Genomic DNA, 20,260 nt, shown 5'->3' with positions numbered 1-20,260 from the left:
TATGTTATTTTAACTTTAAAAAAAAATCACCCTGACGTAATACCGCAATGAGACGAGAGGTCACAATGGGTAAAAATGTCCCAAATAATTGAATCTAATCAACATCATTTTTGTTTTGTTATGGACTTCAATTTTGACAGTAAATTCTTGAAACTTTAAAATTATAAAAAAATGATTTATGACTACCTGAAAATCCCATAACTTATTCCACCGAGGTTTATGACTGCCTATTGTCAAATTTATTGGGATATACTCTCACCATAATTCCCCTACATTGTCGCCAACCGCATGGTCAACGGAATAAAATTTACATAGTAATATCGGCGAATTCATTCTTTCTGATTCGACAATCATTTCTTTGAATGAGTGACAAACCAGTGACATTCAATAAATCGAATAAATTTGACAAAATGACATATATTGCTCCGAGGAGAACTATGTATCGTTCATAAGACGGTGTATGGTTTTTAAAAACTAACGATCATACATCACTTTTAAGATTGACTTTTATGAAGCATGATTAGATAGAATGAATGAGTTAAAAAATTTGTTTTCATTCAATGGATGTCCACATTTATACCGTCCGAGTGTACTTAATTCATTCGACTCAATTCAAATGAAGAGGGCGGATAATTTACCAGTTAAATGCCGTACTCTGGAAAAACTCGTAATTCTAAATTTGGCAAGAAAACGTGTCATTTAAATATCGATCGATTTAAATTATCCTCATCTTGACTAAAAACTTCTAAAACCTGGGACTTCACGATTACGGCAGTGAACTGGTTACCAGTGAACCGCCCTAAGTGCTTTCCATTAACAAATGTAAATGTCGAATTTAGAAAAACAGCGCAAGTAAGGATTTTGTTTAAAAATCATGGATAACGGCATTTCAACACTTTTTCTTTTAAAATGTTTAATAGCGACTAAACGACCATTAGTCGACATTTACAGAGCATGCAATATGTTGAGAAGTAGTTAGAAAAATGTGTTTTTGTTTAATACATTTTCAAAGCGTGAGCGCTACGAGATGGCTATTGTTAGTTGAATATCGAGTAAATCAACGCTGTATGTGAAGTGTATGTGATTATAATTGTGTTGGTGATTAAAGATAATATATATATTTTCATGCAGTTTTATAATATACGATTCTTACACGCTTGCTTTTTGGAATCCCGGACGTGTTCCCAACAGCTACACGAGCTTGCGAGTGCGCGTTGGGAACAAAGTTAAAACTCTAATTTTAGTGACATTTAACGTTTGATAATCTGACGTCACAAATTATTATTGTAAATTTGATATCATTACGCGTTACTATTTAGGGAGAGGGGTGGAATAATAGATACTCTTGAAATCTTCATGCCGCCTTTCGTATCTAGTTCCCCGATAATACCAAGTTAACGATTACGTTCCCAACCTAAAATGATCAACGAATGACGAAGAAAACGAAGATCTGTCATAAGACTCTGAGGACAGATATTCGTTTTCTTCCTCGTCGTTCGTCGATCGTTGTTGTTGTAGGTTGGAAACGTAATCGTTAACTTGCTAATGTTGTCTTGAGTGACGAAACGCTTTTGTTAAATTTGTGATCCACCACCTCAAAACGGTATTATATCGGATTGATCTAAATTTTAAATACGGAACATATAGTTTTAAAAATGCAAGGCTTTTGTTAAGCTTTTGATAATATGAACTATTGAAGAGTATTACTTTCCGATTGGTAGAATAACGGAGGCATGAAATATATATTAAAAAACAAAAAACAAAAAACAAAAACAAAACGTTATCACCTTGACGTTATATTGCCAGAGAAAAATGGAAATTTTATTGTGATGGTTTAATGATGGGTACTGAAAACGAGAAACTCTATTTCTGCGCCGCCCAGTGGTAGAAAACATGGAAACACTGAATGGTTTATATCAAGAAAATAATTGGAAACATGTTGATTCATTATTAATCGACCATCCAAATTGGCCATAAGCCAGCCGTTCAAGACAAACTGACAAGGAATGGCTTTGGATAAAGATGATTCCAATCTGGATCTCATGTCCCCCAATGATGGCGATGATTGGATGGGATCCAGTTACTCTGTGAATACACAATCCTATGATGAAGATGGTGATGATGATGATGATGATGATGATGATGATGATGATGATGATGATGATGATGATGATGATCATGATGACGATGTTAGAGACGATGACAAAGAAAATGAGACGGACGAAGGGTTTCAGGTGAAAGAAAACGGAACTGGAGACGAAAGGTAATGGATAATTTATGGATATTTTGTAGTTCAGCTGCTGGGCGTGTGACCCATTTTTCTTATGCTGTTATCATCGCTTTTGAAATCTTTGCAAATACTTTTACCAATTTTTTAAGCTGCAACTTCTGTATTCTTATCTTATCTTATCTAATCTTATTAAAGGCTGGATATAGGAATTATCCTTTAAATCCCTTATACAATTGTTTATAATTAACACATCTCATGTACTAGCTTGTATTGCATCATTCATAGACAGTTTTACACAACTTTGAATGTAAAAAATATAGACCCCAAAACGGCTATGCAAAGTCGAAAAATTCCATCATAGAATAGTAAAGTAATTGAAAATTGTTCATGATCGAATGAATCATAAATGCACAAAGTTCATAATATTGCTCATATATGCTGAATTAAGTATTTATCTTAAGCACTCCCGCATACAGCAAATCAATGGTAAGAGCCAGATATTATTTTAGACGACAACGTTGAGACAAAATGCCTTTTTTATAGGCAGTGGAAAACAACATTTGTGACCTACACTCCCCAAACGGCATTATATCTAAGTCATTAAGATGCTGAAAATTGAATTAATGGTAATGTGTTTAATGTATTTGAAATATTAATGAATGACTTTCGAATATTGTAAAGTTTATATATGTAAATGTGGAGACAGCGTGAAGATTCTTCAAATGCGAAAAATATTGCTTTCTAATCCTTTCAACTTTAAGTTCAGTTTTCAGCGAATCTCTGTGACATAAAAGCAATCTACAGGCAACAGGTCACATATAGATATAATGAAGTTCATTTTTTGCCATCCGCGTTTCTGAGTAATTCTCACTAAACTGTATCAACCAGACTATAAACGTTTAAGGTTACACACATTTTTGTGTGTTGGTCCGTTATACTTGCTGATGGCAATGTTGTGAACTTCTTAGCCAAGCGCATACTATCTATATTTCTAAAAATGACACCCTTCAGCGCGGCATCGTGAGATGCCCATCCATCGCCTGGCATTCCATGAAGGGATATATAGATAATCCATCAAACGTCTGGTGTAAACGGGAATCACTCGTGTTGTCACTTTGATGATGCCCATCGCCTAGGATATGGGATATATATATATAATCCATCAAGCAAACGTTTGATGTCAGCAGGAATCACCCATGCTGTCTAACGTGAGAAAATTGGAGGTTAATAATCTTGATCAAAAAAAAAAAAGAAAAAAAGAAACGACAGTGTCTGAAAGAGCGCACGAATCGGGTACCTTGCGGGTCAAAGTGCAATGCCTTAACCACTAGCCCACCTCGCATCCATATGAGTTATCATAAACAATTATGAAAATAATGGAATAACAACTAGTTTTCACAGTTTGTAAAGTGTAAAAAAACATTGATAAATAATCCATAAGCTGTAAAATTGGTCCAAAGTGTATAATGATGAGAACTTTCTAAAAGTCTGTTGTTGTTCATGAGGGAAGAAATCAATGTCTTTGAGTCTTTGGTCGGCTTTGAGATTGAGTGCTAGGACACTCCGTTTCTTCACAATATAACACAATCAAAATTTACTCAGCAAATTGGTTCCTTCGAGAGCTTAATTGGCTGCTTTTATAGAGGACAGTGATTTATAAAATCGCTACCTTGGTTTATAAACCTATGCACAATGAGTTCTAGCTATATTATCCATCTTTTAAACGTATATACTCTAACAAGAACCTTGAGATCGAATGAAGACCAAGAATACTCCGTATGATTGGCAATCAATCATTTCAATTTCCTACTTCTCAATGTTGGGATTCCCTACCTGTATTTCTGAAGTCAACCTCATCATTTCAAACTTTTAAAACACATCAAAAAACCTACATCTTCAAAAAAGAATCAATTGATGAATTTTCAATTAACCAGTTAATTGCCGTACTCTGGAAAGTTGTGTACATTTCGTGCTTCCTTACAAAGGAGCATACTGCCCATCGATGTTTTGTTTATTCATCTTAACACCGCCACTACCACATCATCTCATTTATCTGTAGTGTTTCATGCATCCTGTTTATTGATAAAGGGGAAACTCGAAACGTCCATTCTATCTGTTTTCATAATTAGATTGAAGTTTACATTCAATTTCACATTGTTTTTAGTACTCTGGAAAGACGTATATTAAATCCGGCCAGAAAACTCGTTCTTCAAATATCGTTCAATTTAAATGACTCATCTTGTCAAAGACAAAATAAACCCCAAAAACTTTCAAACATGGGACGAATTAACCTTTAGTAATGATTGATTTGTCTGGCATAATTCTGTCTTTTTCGTTCTGGAATTCTCGTTGATGATGATTTCGTTTCTGTCGCCGACTGATCTAATCTGAAATTATTCAATTGGCCAAAAACTATTACATTTTTCTATTAGATTTATACAGCCCAATAGAGGTCTAGATCCTTTTTTTTTCACAATGCGGAAGGCAAAACGAACGCCAATCACATCATCCCAAGATGTTATTACAGAAAGGACGTGATAAGTATTTCTCTGTCGTCGACCTGTTTTTCTTTAGTAATGTATTTGTATTTTAATTGTTTGTTTATTGTTGGCTGGAGAAGGGGTTTGAAACCGGAACGTTCCGTGTTTGGTAATTGTTATTTTTTAAATCTTTATTTGTTATTTTTTTTGAAACTGCTTATATTCGTTTCTTTTTATTACTGTTGCGATCACAACTCGGAACTCGAAAAAGATCGTGAAAAATACAATACAACCTTAATAAATATTATTGTCAACGTTAATCTGAAAAGAGTAACAACTGTTGGGACGCCAGTTCAGACAATCATTGACTTGAGTTTCATTTGCCAAAGTCTCAATACAAATAACATCGGGTTTAACGTAAACATTTTATAATATTCGTTCCCAAAGTTATCATAAAATCAAATACCATCTTGCAATATTCTTGCCCCGAATAGATTTAATATTGTCTTCTTCGTTGTTGATGAGTGTTATCTTGCAAGTGTTATTGAATCTTTGAGGAAGTCTATAAATGATATCTATATGCGTGGGGGACATTTGAAACGTAAAATGTTGGATTTGGTTTCGAAATCTGATCAAAACCTATGTAAAATACCGGATCAATAGATATAGGTTGTAAATTTGCCGTTTAAAAATATTACGGCTCACGTCCCTACGAACAATGGAAGGCGTTGTACATTCTTATCATTTTTTTTTAGTAACTGGTAAACAAAAAAAAAAACCTTTGTGGTCTGAAAATTCGGGTCTAGCTCTCAATTATTATTATTATTATTATTATTATTATTATTATTATTATTATTATTATTATTATTATTATTATTATTATTATTATTATTATATTATTATTATTATTATCATTATTATTATTATTGACTTATTGTTATTGTTACTTTTATCATTATCATTATTATTATTATTATTATTATTATTATTATTATTATTATTATTATTATTATTATTATTATTATTATTATTATTATTATTATCATTATTATTATTATTGACTTATTGTTATTGTTACTTTTTATCATTATCATTATTATTATTATTATTATTATTATTATTATTATTATTATTATTATTATTATATTATTATTATTTATTATTATTATTATTATTATTATTATTATTATTATTATTATTATTATTATTATTATCATTATTATTATTATTGACTTATTGTTATTGTTACTTTTATCATTATCATTATTATTATTATTATTATTATTATTATTATTATTATTATTATTATATTATTATTATTATTATTGTTATCATTATCATCATCATCATCATCATCATTATTATTATTACATATTATTACTATTATTATTATTATTACTATTATTATTATTACTACTATTATCATTATTATGTTTGACTTCGCGATGTCTCAGGTTTGAGAGTTTTGACAAGATACGAGTCATTTAAATCGATCGATATTTGAAGTTTTGTGGCCAAATTATCAAATCCTACTTTTTACCAGAGTGACATTTAACTGGTTAAAAGTTTGATACCTTGACTGCCTCGTTTATATCTTAACTTGATTTCATTTGGTAATGCTCTATTCGCAGCTTTATCGACCTGTAAGTGAAAGGTTTGAGTCTCGTTGTTGGCAGTAGGTTGAATCCTTGGAAAAGGCTCTTCACTAACATTTTCTCACCATACTCATTTACCGATGTATCATTATATTATTTTAAGAATATTTTCGATTCTATGCCACCAAAGTGAAAATATAACCGGACGCTTGTCACGGACAATATTTTGAGTTGGTTTTATGAGTTTTTCCATTTCAACGATATCTGGCCTTCAAATAATTACACGGTGTGTGCAACACACACACACACAGACACACAGACACACAAATGAGCTTTTATATAGCGTTATAACCACAAAACGTGCTCAACGCGCTTTACAAGGGGTCCCTGGCCAATAGAAACACGTAACATGTAGAACGAGACATGACGCCTGGTAGGCGACATTATAACTTTTTCTGACATAAACAACGCTGTTAACGACCAGGTTACACCTGAGTACGGTGAGATAATGTGAGTAAAGAGCCTTTTTCAACTATGCGCCCGAGCGAGGCTCGAACCCGGGACCTTCCGTTCCGAAAGCGAGTGTCATAGCCACACACAAAAAAGCTATTTTTGAAACTTTAAGTGTTTGGGATTATTGCTAATAATTATAAATGGAGTGTATACTTTTTATCTGGCCGTACACAACTGAGCTGCTGAATGCTAATAATCTACAATTTTGATAAATTTTGCCGAAACAATTTAACTTCGTATGACGATCAAAGAAAATAAAACCACCTTGTAAAAATCCTGTAGAATTATCGTGTCTTTTTTTTTTCGATTGCTTAAAAGGGTGTGAGAAGCGGCATACAATAATTTGACAATTTTAGGCAATTTAACAAAATAGAATTTCTTGTATTCTACACCTCCTCCTACTTCACCATCTACTCTTATGTGGTCCTGTGGTATGACACTCGCTTTTGGATCGGAAGGTCCTGGATTCGAACTTCGCTCGGGCATAGTTGACTCCTTGGAAAAGGCTCTTTATTCACTTTCTATCACCGTACTCAGGTGTAAAATGAGTACCTGGCCGCTATCAGCGTTGTGACTGTCCGAAACATTGTAACATCTGCCTAACTAGTGCGTTTTGTTTCGTTCTACATGTTCCGTGTTGCTGTGGGTCTGGGACCGCTTTGAGAACATGTAGTGGATATTGCGCTATATAAAAAAAGCTCAAGCTCAAGTTGCATTAAGGCAGATAATCCTCTTGGTCCACTTAACGCGTCTGTTTTTTATTTTATGTCCGATAATGGACTTAAGTTTGGGAATTCCCCTTACTTTTCTCTCCTTTTACGCACCAATCCAGGAAAAATTGCCCACGAAACTACTTCACCTTCATATTCGTATATTATTGTAGTTTTCAATGCAATGTAAGGAAACACGTCCAGTTGGTCTGTATCACATTTTTAACATTCTACTACTAACTCACTTTAGCGTCAGTCGGATTCACTTAACAATACTTTTATAAAATCCAATGCATTTTCTGAAAAGAGAAATAGTTCTCTTTCAACTGCATATAAGATTACCTATATGGCCCTTCAGGGAATGCATTGGATCTTACGATTTTTTCATTGTAGAGAGATATAACGACCAATCTCTTTCTCCTTTCAATTTATAGCGACATCAATCAACTTAGTTGTCATCAATAATATCAACGGGGAGTCATTCATGTTTGACAAGTGTCAAACTTGTTTCTGCATATTTGATCAATGCTAGTTACAGATAAATAAATGAGTAGATGATGCGGTCAAGGAAAATAAGCGGCTTTTGATAACCAATTATTTCTTTTCATTTATCTTGTCTTTTACTCATCCCCAGCTTTCATCCGGGCGGAAACAATGGAAGACTTGAGGAAGTAATCAAACTTCATCACCTGCAACAACTTATGAGGGAGTTTTCTCAGCATAGACCAAAGGTAATTTTAATATTATTCAGATTTACATGGGAATTGTGAACTGTCAAAGATACAAAGACCTAATGAATGCGTTTCTTTTTCTCCAAGCCTTCATTTTGAGCAGAAGAATTGTCTAGTTCTTATGCCCACCTTCCGGGATCCCAATAATTCACTATGTCGAGCAGTTACTTTACAAGTAGTCGATGTTCTTTCTGACCTATCCGTCCACCCAGCAATAATGTGGGTAGCTGGGCCTATTAAATCTGGCAAAAAGTACTTTACAAAAGTCTTATCCAAAGTGTAGCAAACAATTGCTATTGTTCGTTGAAATCCACAGAATTTTGGACGAAACTTATGACTCTCAACGACTACTTTTAGCCACGTCTTTTGTGTGTCAGTGTCAGTGCAAATGAAATGTTTGTCTTATTTTATAATCATTTTTCATCAACTGTTTTAAAGAGTACAGTTGTATTTTAGAATTTTGCTCAGTTCTATGACGCGTGTAAAATCGAGTCACCTGATACAAAAAGATTGTTTACTTATTAAATTTTTGGTCATAAATTTTAAAATCCTTGAACTTCTATATAGTGTAAAATTCACTAAATTAACTCAAATTGCTTAACATGGTGTCCCAAGATAACGGCAATACTTTAGCATGAATGCATGACATGGCTACTGCTTTGGTAACTATTGCATCTTTTTAATGGCAGAAACAATGCCAGTCATGTACTCATTTTACTCATTTAAACATTGAGTAAAGAGTCTTTTCCAAAGACTCAAATTTCCGCGCCCACAGCTGAACTCAAACCGTGGAAATCAGTACAAGAAAAGTATTCCTTTGTCGTCACTTAACTGAAAATCCATTTGCAGGATATCTTGGTTCAGGCTGGTTCAGGCTATTTCCCTCCAAAGGTACTTAAACGAACACCCGGATGTATGAACCTAGAGGAGTTCAAGGCCACTATTTCGAAGGTCTTAGCCACCGACGAGTATGACGATTATTTGGAGAAACTCTTTATGAAAGTATGTATACTACGGTTGGTTTGTTTCGTTGCTATCAATTACAATTTAATTCGTGTCATTATGATGGAACCATATTGACGCCACTCAGCTCTTTGTTATTGTTTTAGACAGTTGTTTTAATGATTAATTCTCACTAAATTCTGTCGATCAGACTACACACGTTTAAAGATGCATATAGTTTTGTGTGTCGGTACGTTATATACGGATGGTGGATTTTGTGAGTATCTTCCCTAACGCATAGCATTCATAAATGAATATCATTGCTGTGCCTTTCTGAATCGTTCCTTGATAGATGGGAAAGAATGCTAATGATTAAATGGTGGTGGTGGTGATGATGATGATGATGATGATGATGATGATGATGATGATGATGATGATGATGATGATGATGATGATGATGGCAATGTTGATGTTGATTAAAATAAATATTATTGTGATTATAATTTCTAAGATGTTTATAGTGATTGTGATTAACGGTTATCAATCTTCTCTTTGTCTTCGTTGGTTCCCAGCTGGATACATCGTGTGATGGGTACGTGGACTGGAATGAATTCTGTACTTACATGCTATTGTTGTACAGAGAAAACGATTACCTCCGCACAAAACGGGAAATTCCATTTGTTTCTGAGCCAAAAATACGTCACATCGTTCATAACAGAGTAAGACATTGACTATGCAGTGTTTATCTAATTTTGATGAATATAATGTCATTAGTTTTTTAATGGAACTTTAAGCTTATAGCCGACACTGATTAAAAATGACGTCAAAAGACACGTCTTTGGCCACAAAAAAACCCCAAATAACGAAAAAAAAAGCCTAGCTCAGTTTGCGGTGCTGCATGCGGCTGACGCATGGATTATTCTAGTCTTCCATTGGAATGGAACTTAGAGACAAATTTCCCCTACGGGATTAATAAAGGAAATTTATTTTATTTTATTTTAGTTCAGTCAATGAGATCACTGTCTTGGTTTGTTTCGTTGCTATCAATTACACTGCTAACGACAACTCACTTGGCGCTGCTCAAACCTATAAAATAACGTCAAAAGTAGAGTCCTAATGGGGCCTTGTGTCAGGCTGGATGTTCATAAGAAAAATCTTGTTTCGAATCTATTATCTATTGTATTTTATAAAAGGTTTTATTCCCCAATGATCTGTCCATCCAACTGCGAATGGGTTGCTGGTTCTCCTTATACCCAGCGGAAAGTACTTAGTGCTGATAATCCATCTTACCACAAAGGATGTGTGAGTGAGTGTATGTGTGTGTGGGGGGGGGGGGGGGTCACAAAAAGCTGTAACTGCACTAAAAGTTGAAATGATACTGGTTTACACTATATTTCCTCAAAATATGAGGTTTGCTACAGTGTGATCTGGCGTTGAGAGTAATATTATGTTTAGAGTCTTACAACTCATCTATCCTGCGTCATTAAATATATTGGACGTATTAATGAAGATGCCTATGATAATATTAAAGATATACATTTAGGCACTGTTGTGAGATAAAAAAAATGAAAGGGTATTATGTATGAAACAGTACCAGAATGAAAAATACACGAAAGAATCACCCCTAAATATCAGCTAGCCTCAACTGGCATTCGAACCTCAGACCACTGGTCAGACGTGTTGCCATACTACATCAGAGATTTACCTATTAATGGGGACGATTAAACGCTTGTTTTCGTCAAAATGGTACATACAATTTCTATGGATAATTATTCCATTCTCTTATTGGTATGTCGCCCTGGCTCAGAGGTACAATGTCTTGTCTCAAATGTCAAGCGTTGATAAGCGTGGTCAGTAGCCAGATGGGTGTACGTGATCTTGGAAAATTCAAGTCCCGACGTTGGGTCCTTAAGTAAGTCAGTTAACACGAATTACCCCACTCTACTCAGATGTGAATGCATACCCGGCTATAGGTAGTGGCATTGTAAGAGTGTACGTACAAAAAGGACGCCTAATGGGCAACTAGTACTATACGAAATAGAAATATGGTACCATCTGTTCTGCTGGAGGAATAAATCAAATATTGCTATGCGCATGTTAAATCCGTGAATACGAGGTATTTTAATTGTTGATATTTCAAAAAAAAAAAAATATTTCAGCAAGAACAGACTTCAAGAGTATTGGCCGTTCATGGACCTACTCGATACGTCACGATAAGCAAGGTAGGCTTAACTCCTATATCCAATAATACTGATAAAGATTAGTGTTTAGTTCAACCAATCATAAATAATAAAAATAATAACGCCCTTCTCACAATGCCGCGGTCTGGACAATCTTTGGAGGAATATAGATACTCCGTCAGCCAAACATCTGATGTCAAACAGAATTACCTATGTTGTCCAATGTGGGCAAATTCGGGGTTAATACTCTTGCTCAAGGAAAAAACGTGTCTGAAGCATGGCTCGAACCCGGGACCTTAACCAATCAACCACCTGACCCCATGCTTATGATTAGTGTGCCGAATGTTGTAAAGTTGAGTGACTCATAATTATTATTATTATTATTATTATTATTATTATTATTATTATTATTATTATTATTATTATTATTATTATTATTATTATTATTATTATTATTATATTATTATTATTATCATTATTATTATTATTATTATTATTATTATTATTATTAATATTATTATTAATATTATTATTATTATCATCATCTATTATTATTATTATTATTATTATTATTATTATTATTATTATTATTATTATTATTATTGTTATTATTATCATAATTATCATAATCATTATCATAATTTATATAAAAATGTTAGTACAACTTTAAATCTTTGCCCTTTCAAATAAAGCTAATACTATATATGTCATCCACTACCCATCTTTCAGGAAGGTGCCATGAGCGTTTGGCAACCAAATATGGTGCTAGAGAAACATTACTCCGTAGCAGATCAGGATGATGATCCTGGTATTCAAAAGAGACGTTTTAAGATGTGGGTGACGGATGCTGTATATATGAAAAACTGTCAGAAACTGGCCATAGGATCAACGAGTAGGGACGTCCGGTTCTACGACGTGTCTTCCTCTCAGTATTTTGAAGAATACCATTTGTTTGGTAAGTTCAGAAACTTCTTCTTCTTCTTTTTCTTCTTCTTCTTCTTCTTCTTCTTCTTCTTCTTCTTCTTCTTCTTCTTCTTCTTCCTCCTCCTCCTCCTCCTCATTCCTCTTCTTCCTCTTTTTCCTCTTCTCCCTCCTTTTCCTCTTCTCCCTCTCCCCTTCCGTCTCCTCCTCCTCCCCTCCTCCTCCTCTTCCTCCGTCTTCTTTTTCTTCTTCTTCTTCTTCTTCTTCTTCTTCTTCTTCTTCTTCTTCTTCTTCTTCTTCTTCTTCTTCTTTATCTTTTTTCTTCTTCCTTCCCTCTCTTTTTTACCTTCCTCAATCACTACTACTACTACTACCACCACCATCACTGCTTCTGACTATGCTAAGACTATTATTTCACTTCCGCCACTACTGTTACTACAGTTATTATTACTTCACTACTACTACTACTACTACTACTACTACTACTACTACTACTACTACTACTACTACTACTACTAAAATAATTTATGCTTACATCTGATGTCGCCAAAGATTGATTGTAGGTTTTAGTACTATTAAGAAAATCTAATGCCTTTTGTTTTGTGAAAATTTCGTTTAGATTCCTATCATGTACCTACACATCTTTGTATTTTCAACAATTTTATTTTCAGCCATGTCGGATGTTCCTTATTGTTTCGACTACCATTACAACATCAAGGTATGTAAAATAGTCATAATTATAAAACAAGTTATTTTCGGCAATGTGTACAACTGATTAAGCTGGAAGATAGTAGGTAATACTAGAAGTACAAGTACACAAGGATCGACATTTTTGGATTGGATTCTTCTTCTTCTTCTTCTTCTTCTTCTTCTTCTTCTTCTTCTTCTTCTTCTTCTTCTTCAAGTCCACATCCTCCTTCTCCCATTCTCCTGCTCCTCTTCCTCTTCTCCTCCTCCTTGTTGTTGTTGTTCTTCTTCGATCCCCCTCATATTGTCTTAATGTTTGAATTCCTAGTTGGTGAAGGAACGCTAGTTGTCTTCATCAGCTCTGTCAGGGGCCCATACAGTTTTGGTCTACAGATGTATGGTACTTGGCCAAAAATCCTCTCTTGCTGTTGCATACTTTGGACATGTCTGGAGTACATGGTGGTCGTCTTCTTCCCCTTCACCACAATCACACATAACCATTTCTCTTATTTTGAAAATCTTGTGCATGTTTTGTCTTAGGAAGTTGCGTCCTGATCGCAGTCTAAAGAGTGTGAGACTGGTCTTTTATATTTAAAAGTTTGATTGGGTCACTTTTATCCGGACGGCCGGATGCGTCCTGTACCAGTTGACTTTGCGAAGTCTTAGGTTTGTGAGTTTTTGCCAAGATATCGATATTTGAAAGACGGCTAAATTTTGAAATACATGTTTTTCCCAGAGGGCGGCAGTTAACTGTTAACAGTAAAGCTCTCTATATTGATTAGACACTTGATACCAGCAACACATGTAGGTTGTTTCATAATCGTATATTATTTGGAAAAATGAGAAAAGATAATCGTTAACATTAGATGGACCTTAAAAAATATATTCTGTCTGCTTGGTTTGTATTTTACCATACTTCATTTGGTACTGATCTCTTTGTATCTCCATTAGAACATTAATTCCTTTGTTCAGAGTTATGATTGTGGCCCTAGTTTCATGAAGAAGTAATCGCCCAAATTAATTATGTGGTACACATAATGTACATCTATTTTACCACTTATGAGAGAGCAGTCATTCGTAACGTATTACCCATTGTTTTAATCATCAGCAACCCAACACAGACTCCCTTCTAGTCTTTGGGGTAGACACCGGTGCCATTCATCTTCTCACTTTCCATAAACCAATCACACAGCTCTTTCAAAACCCATTCAAAAGCGAAGGTGGTGTACAGAAAATATTCATGCAGGTAAATCTAATTTAAAACCAATATTATAATAAGCTGTGACATTTATTCAACTGAATTACTTCTCCTTATCTCTAAAAATGTATTTCAAGCAGGATTGTATGGTGTGTTATTTTCTATCAGTCAAAATGTAATTTTGAAAATTTCCCGACGCTACAATGTGTAATATGCGGCTATGTGGTCTTGTGGTATACTAGTCGCCTTTGGATTGGAAGGTCCCGGGTTCGAGTCCCGCTCTGAACGACCCATAGTTGAGTCCTTGGAAAAGGTTCTTTACACACATTCTTTCACCGTACTTTCAGGTATAAAATCAGTATCTGCTCGCGAACAGCGTTGTCTCTGTCCGAAAAAAAATTGCAATATCACTTAACAAGCGCCATGTTAAACTTTGCTGTTGGCTAGGGACCTATTGTAAAGCGCTTTGAGCATATTTCGTGGGGGAAAATAAGCTCATTTTGAAAAAAAAAAAACTTTTTTGTCTTGTCTATTTGTCTGTCATTAATTAGCATAAAATATTTTTACAGTAATTGATAATGTTCATGAATTATTCATATCATTCATACAATTACTGAATCCTCGTATTCCTGTGACAAGGCACTGCATTATTCATTTTAAGAATGAATCAGTTAGAATTACACGGATATCGTGGCTGATTGGCATGGTCTTTGCTTCATATCCAGAAGATACCATTATTGAATCCTCCGCGGGTTGCGTGATGTTAAACAAGTCACTTCGCCCAAGTTATTTTCTCGGAATATAACCCCCCCCCCCCCCCTCCCCCCGGGCCCAAGACAAAACCCTTTGGAATTTAGTACCAAGAATTGAAAACGAAAATTAAAAGTCAGTTATTTTTAACGAGCGACTTCTCGTATCCTCTTAGTTTAAGCAAACTCTTAAGCATGTATTTATCTGCATTGGCGTATAATGACTGAAGTGGTGCAAAATTTTATAGGGTTGGGGAATAGAAATAGCCCCTTAAGATCATTAAGGATTGTGAAAGACGTTGAAAAAACCCATCAAATTTTGTATGACATTCTTTTATTTCCAAAGAATTACAACATGATCACAAAACAACAATTTATTTCAGGATCTTCCTGGACACACCCAATGGGTTAGTCACACAGTGTTGCCAGATATCCATCCAGAAATCATTCGACAGGTTAGATACCTCCCTGAAAACCAGGCAATCATTTCGGCATCAGGTTGTCCCAAAAATACCGTTGTCATCAGTGATATCGTCGGTGTCCGGAAACCTTATGTGTTCAGAATCGAAAAGGTGACTTGTGTTTGGTATTATTGTAATTGTTTTTTCTCTTTTTTATTTTAACGCAGGATTGAGAAGCATCATTTCTATATCAATTATCTGTATTAAATTAATCACTTCTATGGTTTAACGCGGATTAATGCCCTTTGGAATTTGTTGTGTTATAATATACGTTGTTAGATCTTGCTCGGATATACAAATGGACATTATGCGCAGAAACAAATAGTGACCTTTAAATTTAAAGAGAAAAAATCAAAATGAAAATAATAGAAGCTATTTAATGAGACCTATATCACTCTACAATAGTTTTTGGACAGAATCCCTTCTCTGTAATGACTATATAGCTGCCATTACGTCTAACAAGACGCTGCAGTCAGCGGTGTGACACTGTGATAGTGACATGTAGCTCACGAATGTGAGTCAGCTGTGAGCAAAGTTTAATGCTTGAAATGCTTCTTTACTCACATTTCAAAATGTGAATACATCATTATGTCTGTCTAAAAATAGATGTAAACAGCCTTACAATCGTCATGAATTGTCCTTATAAAGCTAAAGTACATCTTAAGTAATATTGCGTTGTCTCTGTCTGAAAAAAACCCCCATTATCATGTCTTGTCCTTCACGTTTAGTGCTAAAGGATATTGCACTGTATAGACGTTCAAGCATTTTAAAATTGCGCGATTTAAGAAAGCTCACGTTTAAGAATACCTGATTCACAAAAACTATTGTGCATGTCCTTTTAGGGTGTTGAATGCTTTGACCACAACAAGAATCTCAACCTATTAGTGACGGGTAGCGGTGACCATCTTGTAAGACTGTGGAATCCATACGTGACCAACAAGGCAGTGGCCATCTTGTCTGGACATGCCACAGGGGTCATAGGTGTGGCTATACATGAAGGATTTCGTCAGGTCTTCAGTTACTCCAAGGATGCAGTAAGAATACAATTCTAAGAAAGATACCATTCATTATGATTTTTGCTGAGTTTAAAGTTGTCAGATTGTTTACGTCTTTGTATTTCTGGTTACATTTAACAACAGATTTATAGAAGGTGATCACCGAGCGTCTTTTTTCGTTCACAGCTAAAGATCATATATTTCTCTTTAAGTCAAGATATTTGCGGTGTTAAAGTCGCGAGAATGCAATGCAGTGCAACGATAAGTAGAGCAAAATAAAAACAAAAACAAAAGTCAAATGATGATGATGAAGACAAGGATAATGATGATGACGATGATGATGATGATGATGAAAGATGACGATGATGATGATGACGATGACGATGATGATGATGATGATGATGATGATGATGACGATGATGATGATGATGAAAGATGACGATGATGATGATGATGACGATGATGATGATGGTAATGATGATGATGAGCTTTAAAATACTTAATGCAATCAAAACATTTTCTAAAATGATAATTTCTTTCACGTCTTCGTTTTCCTTTTGTCTGGACAATTAGGTAATCAAAGTGTGGGACATTCACGAACAAACATGTTTGCAGACCATCATGCTCAAGTTCCCATCCTCTCTCCACGGAAGAATGCCCGAACATGGCCAATTCCCCGTATATCTTCAAGGAAGTCCCCATAGTGCGCTGGTTGTCACTTGTAACGACTACGTGGGTGCCTTAAGGTTAGGGAAGGTTGAGCATAATACATCTTTGATGGAATTGACGCACGACACCCAACTGTGTGGAGCCATATATAATAAATTTTTCAAACAGGTAAATGGATTTTAGGTACATGGGTCAACTGGTGTCCTGCGACTCAGCTATTGTAATTTTGTTTTGTTTTGAGAATAAACGTAATTGATGTAGCGAAATCGTAAGTAAATACGACACTGAAAATAGTTTAAAAAGGGAGTTATATACGATTCTTTTATCTCTTTGTATTTATTAAACGAGTTATTTCTATCTTGCCCAACAACACAACGAGTTTGCGAGTTTGCGTTTATCCTACCCCTCCAAGTAAGATTATTAGATATTTTGTAACCAAATGACTTCTATTCACCACACTTTGTATCTTTCTCTTTCTGCTTGAATGACAATTTGACCCAAAACTAAAACCGTTGGATTTGTATTCATGCGCACCAAAATAATATTTTTAATTACCAATCAGCTGTCTTTTACACCTAATTTCACACCAATAAAATGTGCGAAAATAATCTGAAATCGTTGAATACATTTTCTATAGAACAGTAAAGTTTGCTGCCCCAAACGTAAACAATAACAAGTTGCTAGTGATTTCCGTTAGGGACCGGAATAATTTACGCACAATATAGGTCTCCCAATTTTGTAGTTTGAGTTGTAGGCAATACACTTTCAGTATTGAAAATATGTTTACATAAAATCTAACAGTTGCAAAAATAATAATATAAGGCTAAATTATTATGAAAATCAGGCTCCGAATAATTCTCGTTTTGTTCACACCAGCGCAGTAATTTGCTCTGGTCTAAAAATAGATAGACTGTAACTTTTGATAAATTTTAGAAAATGTTACCTTTTGTTCCATAAAATATCCATATCTAGACATTATTTGATGCATGATCGAGTATTTATGAATATGTGTTTCTTTTGCCACCTAACAGCCAAATTTTAAAGGTTATTTTTTTTCTATTATTTACATTGGAACGTGAGCTGTCAAGACAGGAACATGTGGTTTGCCACGTGCTTCTCGACCTTTGTTTACGTTTGGGGCACCTAACTTTACTGCTCTATTCAACGCGTTCAAAGCGTTATTCAACGATTACGTATTTACTAAGAAATGATTGGGTTTCCAATGAGAGGGGTGGAATAATACACTTTCTATGAATAATCTACCCCGTGTGGTGTCCGGGGTCCCTCAACTGAGAGGGTCAAGAATAGCCCAACGCCAAGCCAGCGTGTCGTAAAAGGCGACTAATGGTGTGTGATTCCTCCATCTTTGAGTCACCTGGTCCTCCAGGTTGGGGGTTGGCAAAGGGTTAACACCCCTTTCCGTTAAACTCTAACCGTTACAGAAACACAGACAGACAAACCAAATCCTTTTTTTAGCTTGGGCGACCGAAGAGTTTCTGGAATATCAGAATTTATGAAGGACAACAGACAAAGCCGAAAGGACTCTGCTGACCCGATGACGTCTTCGCTAAACAAGCAGCTTCGAATTGCGTCGTGGAACGTTCGCACCATGTATGAAGCAGGAAAAAGCTCTCAAGTTGTGACTGAGATGAGAAGATACAGGCTGCATATACTTGGAGTAAGCGAAACCCACTGGATACAATCCGGACAGAAACACCTCAAGTCTGGGGAGAAGATTTTATATTCAGGGAGAGGGGACGGGATTCATACACAGGGAGTAGGAATAATTCTAAGCAAGTTTGCCCAGAAGTCACTGAGAGGATGGGAACACTGCGGAGAAAGGATCATCATGGCGTCCTTTACAACACGGAGTAAGAAGATCAACATGAACATTGTACAGATCTATGCCCCAACAAATGATGCAACAGATGAGGACAAAGATACATTTTATGGTCTGCTACAACAAGTCATTGACAAGTTGCCAAGGAAAGACATCAACATATTGATGGGAGATGCTAATGCAAAAGTGGGACAGGATAACGTAGGCTATGAAGGTATCATGGGACGTCATGGCATGGGAGAAATGAATGATAATGGTGAGAGATTTGCAAATTTCTGTGCATTCAACAGTTTGGTGATTGGAGGATCAGTGTTCCCCCATAAGAGGATCCACAAAGCAACTTGGGTCTCACCAGATGGTATGACAGAGAATCAGATTGATCATTTTTGTATCTCTCGTAGATTCAGACGTTCATTGGAAGATGTGACAGTACGGAGAGGGGCAGATGTTGGATCAGACCACCACCTGCTATTGGCAAAGCTTAAGCTCCGACTCAGAAAACACGGGGCCAGATCACATACAAGAAGAAAATTCGAGGTGAATGCACTTGATGGGGAAAAGAATGAGGAATTCAAACTACAATTGAGTAATAGATTCCAACCTCTTACTGAGCTCGAGGAGGACATAGATGTAGAGTCACATTGGGCAAAGATCAAGGAAGTCTACATAACAACTTGCCACGAGGTATTGGGGGTAAAGAAATCGGAACATAAAGAATGGATAAGTCCAACCACCTTGGACCTTATTGAAAAGAGGAGAACAAGGAAGGAACAAGTGAATGCAAGCCGAACAAGGGCTTCAAGACTGGATGCACAAGAGCAGTATCGAGCCATAGCTAAGGAAGTCAAAAGATCTGTGAAGAAAGACAAGGAAGCATTCATGAACAGACTTGCAGAGAAAGCAGAAGCAGCAGCGACTGGAGGACACATGAGGATCCTTTATCAAACTACCAAGACACTTGCTGGAAAATATGGGAAACCAGAGGTACCAGTCAAAGACAAAGATGGGAAAACTATTTTTGGAAAAGAGGCTCAATCTGAACGATGGAGGGAACATTTCAACTGCCTTCTGAACAGACCACCACCAGACAACCAGCCAGAAATTTTGCCTGCAAGGAATGAGCTACCAATTAGCTGTGATCCACCATCGATAGCAGAGATTGTGGGTGCCATTAACAAGATGAAAAGGGGGAAAGCTGCTGGACCAGACCAGATTCCACCGGAGGCTCTAAAAGTTGATGCGGAAAGAAATGCTGAGGCCCTGCACCCACTATTTGAGAGAATCTGGAATGACGGGATATTCCCAAAGGATTGGAAGGAAGGACATCTTATCAAGCTTCCAAAGAAAGGGGACCTCAGT

At 35.7% G+C, this 20,260-nt stretch overlaps 1 protein-coding gene across 9 annotated transcripts in view; it reads left to right on the top strand.

Annotated features, from left to right (window-relative positions):
* Nucleotides 1-20,260, top strand: part of LOC144972686 (cilia- and flagella-associated protein 337-like) — a 91,102-nt gene that overhangs the window by 52,432 nt on the left and 18,410 nt on the right. For 8 of the 9 annotated variants that reach the window (XM_078914205.1, XM_078914201.1, XM_078914204.1 and 5 more), the window contains 10 exons: nucleotides 8,163-8,259; nucleotides 9,109-9,261; nucleotides 9,774-9,920; nucleotides 11,361-11,423; nucleotides 12,111-12,336; nucleotides 12,974-13,020; nucleotides 14,098-14,235; nucleotides 15,320-15,508; nucleotides 16,240-16,431; nucleotides 16,966-17,229. In XM_078914205.1, the coding sequence (XP_078770331.1) occupies nucleotides 8,163-8,259; nucleotides 9,109-9,261; nucleotides 9,774-9,920; nucleotides 11,361-11,423; nucleotides 12,111-12,336; nucleotides 12,974-13,020; nucleotides 14,098-14,235; nucleotides 15,320-15,508; nucleotides 16,240-16,431; nucleotides 16,966-17,229 (1,516 nt within the window). Of the gene's footprint in view, nucleotides 2,264-8,162; nucleotides 8,260-9,108; nucleotides 9,262-9,773; nucleotides 9,921-11,360; nucleotides 11,424-12,110; nucleotides 12,337-12,973; nucleotides 13,021-14,097; nucleotides 14,236-15,319; nucleotides 15,509-16,239; nucleotides 16,432-16,965; nucleotides 17,230-20,260 lie in introns of all 9 variants that reach the window. The other variant, XM_078914206.1, reaches the window with a different exon arrangement.

Source organism: Berghia stephanieae, chromosome 5 (assembly GCF_034508935.2).
Source record: "Berghia stephanieae isolate SIO BIC M18660-M18661 chromosome 5, UCSD_Bste_1.3, whole genome shotgun sequence".
Taxonomy (NCBI): Eukaryota; Metazoa; Mollusca; class Gastropoda; order Nudibranchia; family Aeolidiidae; genus Berghia; species Berghia stephanieae.
Note: the sequence above shows the minus strand (reverse complement) of the source record. Positions and strands in the feature narration are given on the sequence as shown.